At 42.0% G+C, this 10,558-nt stretch overlaps 1 protein-coding gene across 4 annotated transcripts in view; it reads left to right on the top strand.

The window, feature by feature from the left end:
- The window catches only part of Tmtc4 (transmembrane O-mannosyltransferase targeting cadherins 4), a 64,816-nt gene extending 55,206 nt beyond the window's left edge, over positions 1-9,610 (top strand). For 2 of the 4 annotated variants that reach the window (XM_021202868.2, XM_021202867.2), the window contains exons 15-18: positions 846-960; positions 2,412-2,524; positions 7,281-7,350; positions 8,425-9,610. In XM_021202868.2, coding sequence (XP_021058527.1) covers positions 846-960; positions 2,412-2,524; positions 7,281-7,350; positions 8,425-8,573 — 447 coding nt within the window. In that variant the 3' untranslated portion in view covers positions 8,574-9,610. The remainder of the gene's footprint in view (positions 1-845; positions 961-2,411; positions 2,525-7,280; positions 7,351-8,424) is intronic. The other 2 variants (XM_021202869.2, XM_029541751.1) reach the window with 1 other exon arrangement.
- Positions 9,611-10,558: the final 948 nt, after the last annotated feature.

Raw genomic sequence — 10,558 nt, 5'->3', positions numbered from 1 at the left:
GGAACTCACTTTGTAGACCAGGCTGGCCTCGAACTCAGAAATCCGCCTGCCTCTGCCTCCCGAGTGCTGGGATTAAAGGCGTGCGCCACCATGCCCGGCTCCACCACCCAGTCATTTCTGTGGGGGTAGCTGAGCCTATGTGTGTGCATGTGGAGGGCAGAGATCAACCTTGGGTACCTTCCTCTGTGGCTCTCCTTATGTTTTGAGGCAGGGTCTTCACTGTTTCAGACCTTGCCCTTTCAACTAGGCTCGCTGGCCAGTGAACCTCCTGGGATCCACCTGTCTCTGTCCCCGACCCAGTTCTGGGGTTGCATGTGTATGCCAACAGGCTTGGCTTTATGCCATTGCTGGGGATGTGCAAGCGCTACCCACTGAGCCATTTCTCAAGTCTACTATACCTTTCTGATTGTATCAAATACTCATTTACTGGTCTAAATAATACTTAATCAAAGATAAACTCTAGGGCCTTTCTGGAACAGAATCATCAGTGTTTCTCAGTAGCTTGAAGTGTGATGTCATATCTGTGGTCAGCACATAAAAGGTTATAAGGTTCCTTGACTCAAGACCCAGGACCTAGCACTATCTCTGTCCTTCCATCTCTTGATGTTTGGCCCAGCAAGTCACTCATTTCCCTCTTGTCTTGGTTCCTTCTGTAAAGCTCGGATTGTGATGGCATCTACTCATTGAGGTTGTGCTTTTAAGTACACAGGTTGATAGGAAGTAAGGTGGTAGTTCTTGTTTGTTCTGAGAGATTTTGTGTGTCTTTGTGATAATATCATAGACAGGGAACAAGGAAGAAGAGTTGGAATATTGACTCTGGGGTGGGGGCGGGTCTTTATTTTCAGTATGCAGATCTAAATCGCCATGTGGATGCATTGAACGCTTGGAGAAATGCCACCGTACTGAAGCCGGAGCACAGCCTGGCGTGGAACAACATGATCATACTTCTGGACAACACAGGTGCAGAGGAGAAGGAGATGATGAGAAGGTGTTCCACCATCCATTGTTCTGTAGGCTAACCAAGGCGTGCAGACCAGTGTCATTCCCACAGGCTAGTCAGGGCGTGCTGCTGACCAGTGTTAGTCCTAGAGTTTAAATGATAGAAAAGCTGGGTGTGGTGGTACCCAGCTTTAGTCCCAGCACTTGGCAGGGAGAAGCAGGCAGATCTCTGAGTTTGAGGCCCTCAGGATAACACAGAGAGACTCCAGGAAAAGAAAGAAGGGAGTGGGGAAGGAAGGGAGGAAGGGAGAATGAAAATAAATCTGGGTTAATTGATGTTAACAAAAATAACTTTTTCTAGAGGCTGGGGAGATGGCTCAATCGTAAAATGCTCGCAGTGTAGGCATGAGGCCCCAAGTCCAACCCTCCTCATCCACATAAAAGCCCAGGCACGGTGGTAGATACCATGCAACCCTAACACTGGGAAATAGAGACAGGAGATCCCTGAGGGCTCACTAGCCAGCTAGATTAACCTAATTAATGAGCTCCAAGGTCAGTGAGAACCCCCGACCCCGTCTTAAAAAAATAAATCGGATAACAATTGAAGAAGACATCTGATCCTGACTTCTAGCCGCAAGAGCACATGCAGTGCCCTAGCACATACAATAATGCTAATGTCCTTCTAGAAGCAAAGTTTCCTCTAACATACCTGAATATAACGTGATGAAAATTAGTGTTGAGTCATGGAGGAGGGGGTGTGACCAGGTCTCATTTATTTTGAGGCCCATCATTGAGCCACACTCCCCTCCAGCATGCTGGAAACTGCTAGGTACACATAGGATCTGCTTCCAGGTCTATACTAAGAGAAATGGACTCTTAGTTAAAATACAATGCTGATGATTAGATCTGATTTCTCAGCCCATAGTAGACCAGATTCAACCGGTTTGGGGTGGGGTGGTGGGCTCTGTTACCCTTGTTGTGCTATCTTACGATATTGGAGATCAGTCCCAGGGCCTTGGATGTGGTAGGCAAGTTTTCTACTGAGTAGCCTTCTGCTGCCTTCTTTATAAATACACAACCATCCCTTTAAAAACCTTGGTGGTACTTTGATAGAATTGAAAACTAGTAAACCATCTAAACTGTAGACAGGACGTAGATGGCTTGTTTTCCAAAACAAATACAGGACATGTACTTGGCTGTAAGAATATTCCGAAGTTAGTGTTGCTTTGCTGTGCTTTATGTTCCACTTTGGGTATAACTGGTATCTGGGAGAGAATTTAAATATGGTCTAAAATGTCTGTTAGTAGTGTAGTGAGCTGCCATGTCTCTTCACCACTAGGTTGTGTCTCCTCATGTTCTCCTTGGGTCTTCTCAAGTAGTATTTTCAATACTGTGTATCATGCATTCAAGTCTTGCTCAGGAGAGATGAAGACACAAGCACAGTATTGATTAGTTTTCATTTCTCCTCCCAGGTAACTTAGCCCAGGCTGAAGCTGTCGGAAGAGAGGCACTGCAGTTAATTCCTAATGATCACTCCCTTATGTTCTCATTGGCAAACGTCCTGGGGAAATCCCAGAAATACAAGGTGGGTAAGCCACAGGCTTTGATGTCTTGCAGTCAGTCGAGCAGCTGACAGGAGCCAAGGTGTTTATGCCCAGTTCAGTGAAGGGTTATGCAAGAGCAGGAGCTCTTGGTCAGATTCCTTTCCTGGTTACCTAACAGCTAGACCCAGGGTCCTTTCTCATGAGAAACCAGCTTGTTCCTTGTGGTGAGGGATGAGAAGCCCAGGGAAAGTAACTAGGATGAGCTGCCAGTGCTGGGCTCCTGTGCTACATGGCTGGTATCAAGATGACATAGCACAGTGCCACCCTCCCAGGGCACTCTCCTCCTCCTTTGCATGCAGAGTCTGACCCTGCCCTTGCAGCAGGGCAGGAGTACTAGGTTTGAGGGTTCTATCTTTTGCATTTTATAAACCTCAGTTTCTCCTCTGGATCACATGTCATCATCAAGGCCCTAGGGGCCTTTAACCAGTAAAAATCATAAAATCTTAACTCTGGCACTAAGATGTAGCTCAGTGATAGAAGGCTTACCTAGAATGTATGCCACCTCCAGACTCGTGCACACACATGCACATGCAAACACACATGCACACTTCTTCCACTGAGGTTTTCAGAAGTAGAAAGTTGTCTGGGCCTCACTCCCTATAGGTCCATGAGGCCAGTCACCCACTCTAATCTCTATATTATGGTTAACGCAGATTCCTCCCCAGGAGAATCAGCCTGGAGGGGGGCAAATCAGGGGTATTTATTTCTAAATGACATCCTGGGCACCTCACACAGACATACTTTGGAAACACTTAGAGAAGCAGTCCCATAGCCTTTAGAGTAAGAAATATTTCAGGATTGTGATCTGATAGATATTTGAGTTATTACTTAAATATTATTTTTATTAATATTTTATATCAATATTTTATTCTCAATCATTTTATTTCAGAATTATAACAGCTATGTTTTATTTTGAATACTCTGAGGTCATAGATATGATTCAAGGATGAACAGTAGTAATTATTATTCTCCTTTAAAGAACACTACTACTACATTAATCAATACCTCTCTAGTACCATTTCTTTATATTCATTAGATATCATTATTGGTTTAACTTTCTGTAAACTATTTTATGCATTTCTATCATTTTTGAATATTGGTGAATTTAGGTTTTACTATACATTTTTAGTTCTAGGTTTTGTCCTAAAAAAAATTGCTTTTTGAGATGTTTCATTTTATTTTTTTTATATGTCTACATGGGGGGAGGGTGGGTTAGCAAGAATGAATCAGGAGACTCAGTCCTCCATTGACCCGGCTACTTACAGCAAGTCTTCAAGATGCTGATTCTGTGATCATTGTATTGATTTTTCTATCATCCTGCAGTCTATAAAGTGCAATTTCTATTATGGGAATTGAGCCCAGGGTTCATTTGGCTTCCTTTTCACATTGTCTCCCCCCCCCCCCACCACCCCATAAGTAGAAAATACTCCATGTAACAGAATGGTACAATAGGTTGCCCATCTGTACTCATTTTCATCCTAATGGGCAAGGCCAGAGTGCTGAGCCTATGATAAGGAAACAAGATGAAATCTGAAATAAGGAGCTCATTTTGAGCTCTTAGGCAGCTACCAGCAGGGAGCATGATGGGACTTTTCCAGCCAGGGGTTCAGCCAGCCTAGTCCAGCCCTGGAGCCAGCATCTCATACTTTTTTTTTTTTTTTAAGTTAAGGGTTTAGAATGTAAACATTTGTGTAGCTTTTCTGTCACAATAGGAGGAGGATATCTTTTGTTCTTAACCTGCAGGGTGCCCTGTCCTGCCTGTTGACAGAGCCCTGGGCAGATCAGAAGGAAGGGAGGTAGGGAAATGGGGGAAATAGTCTCACCGGATTGGTAGGCTTATCTTCTAGCCCAGGGATTGGGAGTGTGTGTGTGTGTGTGTGTGTGTGTGTGTGTGTGTCTGTCTGTCTGTCTGTCTGTCTGTTTGTCTGTCTGGAGCAAGAGGCTGATGTATCTTCCTCAGTCACTGGCTATCTTAATTTTTGAGAGTCTGAGATGAATCTGGAGCTCAGTGATTCAGCCAATTTGACTGTCAAGAGAAATCCAGTGATCCTCCTGTCTCTGCCTCTCCAACACTATACTGTTGTTTGCGTGGGTGCTGGGATACAGATTCAGGGCCTCATGCTTGCGGTCGTGAAATGACCAAATGAATTTCTCATCAATATCAGGATGCAGGCTTCAGCAGCTTGCTAGTAGCTTGAATGTACAGAAAGTGTTTCTACTATATTGAGTGGCTCTAGTGCTCAGTTAAGAGCCCAGAACCTAACAGTAGTCACTCACTGGTCCATCATTCAGTTTGCCCTTGTATAAAGTGAAGATAGCAGTCTGCCTGGCTTCTGGCAGTATGATAGGAGAGCATGCATGAGGGTGGAATTTGCATCTACTGAATGGTAAATACATGCATACAAAATGATGTTAGCTTAATGATCATTAAATGAACCTCTGTTGATCACTTTTAAACTCATTCAAATTTATGTTTCATTCCAGTTCGGGGCTAATGTGGGAGAGCCAAGGTGATGTTCCCAGCCGTCCCTTTCTGCATTGCTCATTCACTGCTTTGGGGTTTAAGGGCATGTCCCAGTGAGAGAGTGGTTTCCCCAACTCTGGTCATATGTGCCACACCATTAAGAACTCTTTGGTTTTTCTCATATAGGTTCTGCCCAATTTATTTGTTTGTTTGTTTACTTTATTCATTTATATGCTTATTTAAGGGGCTGAGTCTTGCTATATTTTGTTACATAACCCAGGTTGGCACTCTTCCGTTCTCTTGTCTCAGCCTCCCAAGTCCCTGAGAGCATACCACAGCCAGTTGATGCTTCTCTTTATGTAAATATTTATTAAATTTCTTTTTATTTTAAGTCTGTGTACCACATGTATACATTGCTGAGGGAGGCCAGAAAAAGATATCATCTCCCTTGGGTCTGGAGTAACACATGGTTGTTTGAAGCCATGTGAGTGTTGGGAAACCAACCTGGGTTCTTTGGAAAAGCAACTAGTATGTTCAACTGTTGATCCATCTCTCCAGCCCTTTGAGTATATTTTAAACACAGATAAATGTGTTTTAAAAGGTATTCATGTCATTCGAAAAATAGGGTAGCTAAGAAGTGAAAGTTTTACTCAGACTCAGCTACTTAACTTTCCCAGGCATAGGCTCTGAGCCTGGGCTTATCCTCTGTTAGCTTTAAAGGGAGATTGACCTGTGGTGGAGGGTGTGAGCCGCAAGCTGCCAGTTGCACAGACTTGTCTGAGTAAATTGAAAGGAAAGGAAGGTGATCTTCCTGCGCTTTGTTTCAACTGCACATTAGACGGTCTCCCCTTCTCTTTCCCTTCTTCCCCTTCTTCCTCTTCTTCCCCTTCTTCCCTTTCCCCTTCCCCTTCCGTTTCCCCTCCCTTCCCCATGGCCCTTAGGACATCCCATCAGAGGACACAGTCTTAGTCTTAATGACCGGCTGCTGCTGTGACATTTTGTCTTCCAGGTCCTCTCTACCCAGATCTCCACTTGTTCTAAAGACCCAAATTGCAAGGCCATTTCCAGCTCTAAACCTTTGTTAAATGCAGTGTTTATTGTACTTCAGAAGAGAGTGTGTTACTTTTCCTTTGTATTGATAAACAAAATCTCCAAACTTTGGTTTAGGTTGGTGGTTCTGCATCTTATCTAAAATGTTGGATAAACCTGAGGCCCTCTAAAGGCAGTTCATCTACATCTTGCTGGAGCTGGGATGTAAAACTGGCTCATCAATGGCATCCTGTATATCAGATTGATGGCTTTATTCAAACCCTTTTAAATAATACTTCTGCACAACCAGGTTTTCTCTGAGCTCTGTGGGTTCAGAGTTGTCCACCTAGACACCCAGCCTACTTCGCAGGACACCCATGGCAAAGAAACTGCTATTCTTGCACTTTAGAAGATGCAGAGGCAGAGAGGCAGAAAGCCTACTCAGAGAAGCCGAAATTATTCACAGTCTAACAGCATGGGTTGCATAAGCTCAGCATTTGGTGCCAGTTGCAATGAGCTTGGCTCTACATGTGGGAGACATGCATTATGGCCTAGGCTTATGTTAGTAGAGAGGTTGGACATCTATCTCTGGTTATCATGGTAGAAAGTGACATCTAGGCTCAGTCTGGTAGAAAACCACATTACCGTGCTTCATGGTGACCTCACTGCAACTAAGGACAACTTAAGTCTGTACAAAAATCATTCCATGCTCTCCAAGAGCATTTGGTCACAGTCATACACAATATTGGACAGCTCCCATCATAAGTGGCCATTTCTTCCTCATTCTGTTTGCTACTTGCTGTTGAATGAGAGATCCAATCTCATCTGGGATGCAAGGGTATTCTGGGTTCCTGAGGAGACTGAACGGCTCATACCCCTACCTGAGACTCTGCAATGAGGCCTTCACTCAGGTTGGGCATGCTGCCCTCATGGGTGTCCTTGACAGCTTGGTCCTTTCCTTGTCTGTACCCTTCCCTCATTGCACAGTGAATCGAGTCATCTGATTTAGGTTGTGAAATCCCAGCCACTTGTAAGGTGGAGCACACAGGCTTTGCCATCCCCTCTCTCTGGTCACCACTGGGTTCTGCCGCCCCCTGCCACCTTCTGTGTTAGCTTATTTAGCCTCTTCTGAGCAGAGCTGTTTCTGGAAGGATATGGTAATACAAAACAATGATGCTAGAAGGTAAGATGATTGGTTTTGCTTCGTGCATAATACCTTCTTCTGCATGTATTTTGTTTCATAGGAGTCTGAAGCTTTATTCCTCAAGGCAATTAAAGCAAATCCAAATGTTGCAAGTTACCATGGTAATTTGGGTAAGAACATTTTTCATTTGAATTGTACTGAAATTTTGATATTATATACACATGCACACACACACACACACACACACACATATATGTCATTCATATATATGAATATAATATATCATTATATATTATATGAATATATATAATATAATATATTTATAATATATAATCTTTTGCAGAAGTAACTTTTAAAAGGTAACCTGTACTGACTCTGTCTCAAAATGATTTTTTTTTAATGGGCTGGTGATAGAGCTCAGTTAGAGTGCTTGCCCAGCATACACATTCACGCTCCTGTACCTCATGAAAAACGTTCCTTATATACAATTCAGGCTTAGGATGCTGAAGACTTACTTTATTTATTTATTGTAACTATCACTTTACAGTCTCATTCTTAGGTTAGGGCCCCTAGTTCATCCTAGAAACACAGCTGTTATTTCACCAAAAGATTTATGGACATCTTCATTTAAAATAAATGGTTGTGGCTATAGAAACAGCTCAGCAGTTAAAAACACTGGATGTTCTTGCAGAGGACCCAGATTTGGTTCCTAGCACCTACATGGAGGCTCACAACCATCTGTAACTTTAGTTCCAGAGGATCTGACATCTTCTAGTCTCCATGGGCACCAGGCACCGCACGCAGGTGGTATACATATATGCATGAAAACAAAATACTCATAAAATAAAAATAAATAAATTTTTAAAAAATAAAATAATTTTATTTTAAAAAAGGAATAAAATAATAAAGGACTGGACTTTGGCATAGCCCAGGCTCAGTACACTGCTGACTGGCTAGAAGTTTCACAGCAGCACTGAACAGTCTTGTGCCCTTTCTTGTAATAACATTTCTGGAAGCACGTGAATCCCATCTAACAATAAGAAGAAAGTCATGAGTAATAGGCAGGGCCCAGGGTACACTCCCCAGGGTGTACAATTACAATAAATAAAGCTTTCAGTACAAACAATATTTTTTTAAACAGTGATTTCTGTAAAGGCTCTGCAATGGTTCTTTGTGCATGTGTTTGGGAATCCTGCAAGTTAGTCAGAAGCACTTCCAACTAAATTCATCTCCTGCTATTTCAGCTGTGCTTTATCATCGCTGGGGACATCTTGACTCAGCCAAGAAACACTATGAGATCTCCTTGCAGCTTGACCCTGTGGCAGTAGGCACCAAGGAGAATTACAGTCTTCTGAGAAGAAAGCTAGAACAAATGCAGAAGAAAGATGTCTGATCCCCCTCATGTTTTGAGTTTGTGTGCATGAAGCCTCTGTTCCAATTGTGTGCTTATGTTTAGTCATTTAAAAGTCTCAGACATTTATTCTATTCAACTGTTATTTTTTCCTATGAAAACAAACACATGCAAAAAGATTATAGCACCAGCAATACACTCTTGAATGCTTGATAGGATTTTTTGCATTGAAATTGTATTTTTTCACACAACTCAAATGTAATCCTAAAATCTCAACAAAAAAAAGAAAGAAACCTTTTTTTAAAACCTAAACAGAAAATAAATATTATTTTGAGTGAATTTTGCTTGTGTTAAACTGCATTTAGGATGTGATTGTCATGATGAGTGACTTAGACATGTCTCCTACAATTTACATAGCCGTCTACCATATCTGTATATTAGCATGTTTATTTAATGACAAGAAAGAGTAAATCAAGATTTGGGATTTTTTTAAGTCTCTTTGCAACAGTGTAACTTGAAATTTGTAAGAAAATTATTTATTCACATTTTTGTGTTGAACAGGATAAATAATTGAAGAAGGGAAAATTTTCATGTCTGTATATTTATCTGTATTTTTTTTTCTTTCATAGGAAGGTATGTATGAACTCCCATGCATTTTTTGGTGTGTATAGGTATTCTCCAATGTGTGTGATGTTAGTACACAGGATGATATTCCACTGTTGGTAGAGTACCCCTGCCATACTTTAGGCAGCCTAACATCGTGGCCTCTGTTCTGTCCATTGTTCAGAGGGCTACCTGTATGTATATGCTGTGTTTCATGTTTTAGTTGTAAAGTGGGTTTCCATCTCACATGATGAAATCACAGACATTACTTTATCCAGAAAATGCAAAAAAGTAAATTCTCTTTCAAAAGAAGTCATAGCTCTGGATTGTGTGCTGTTCTTACAAACTGGGTTTGTTTTTCCTTTTCACATTCGATCTCAACAATTTGTTTACTTAGTTCTTTATATACTGTTGACCTAATAATTTATGCAATCCCTGTCATTTCTTATGCAGTAAAATTATCACACACACTATCACGAAACTGTCTTGGTTTCTTTTTAGTTGAATGTTTTTGTCCTCCTCTCCCCTCTAGAGTCTGTTATTTTCTAGTATACGAGTAAAATTGCAGTTTCAGGGCCTACTGTCCATTCCTTCCCGCTACTGAGACAGTCACCTGAGTGACAGTATAAAGGTGGAGGGGCTTATTTTAGCTTGGATTCAGGGTACAGGCTGTTGAAGCAGGGAAGGCATGGCGGCAGGAGTATGAGCAGCTGCTGTAATGCATCCGTAGTCAGGACACAGCAATGCATGCCTCGACCCTGCTTCCTTTCTCCTATTCTCTGCAGGTCCCCTGCCTATGGGTTGCTGCCACTCACATCTATGCCGGCCCTTACCACCTCTCTTAAACTTCTAAAAACATCCTTCCTGGGCCTAAAGCCAGTCAAGTTTACAACAACAAAAAACATCATAGGCCTATTTTATAGAATTCTGTTATGAAGTTATTGATGTTCAAAAAATGAGATCAATGACAGATCCATATTGATAGATTTGATTCTGTATACTAAATTTTAGAGTACAACTTTCACTTTTAATTAAAAGCAAGCAGAAGAATCAGTGTGCAGACAGGAACCGGGCCTGGTGGTGTGTATATAATCCCATCTACTTGGGAGAATCACCGATTCAAGGCCTGCTTAGGTTATAGAATGAATTCAAGACCACATTGGGCAGCTTAGTGAGACCTTGTCTCAAAGTTAGGGTTTTCTAGAGAAACAGAACGGGGGGGGGAGGAGAAGTAGGGAGGGAAAGAGAGAGAATAAAAAGGTTATTGGGTTGATTTACACTGCAGTTTCTAGGTTGTCCAACAAGGACTGTCTGTCTTCATGATAGCTGATGCTCAATAATCCTACTCTGGCTCTGAAGGCCAGGAGGATTCCCCCAGATAGCCACGGGTCTAAAGCCCACATCATAAAGCTAAAGAAACTGAA

This window comes from Mus pahari, chromosome 8, assembly GCF_900095145.1.
Source record: "Mus pahari chromosome 8, PAHARI_EIJ_v1.1, whole genome shotgun sequence".
Taxonomy (NCBI): Eukaryota; Metazoa; Chordata; class Mammalia; order Rodentia; family Muridae; genus Mus; species Mus pahari.
Note: the sequence above shows the minus strand (reverse complement) of the source record. Positions and strands in the feature narration are given on the sequence as shown.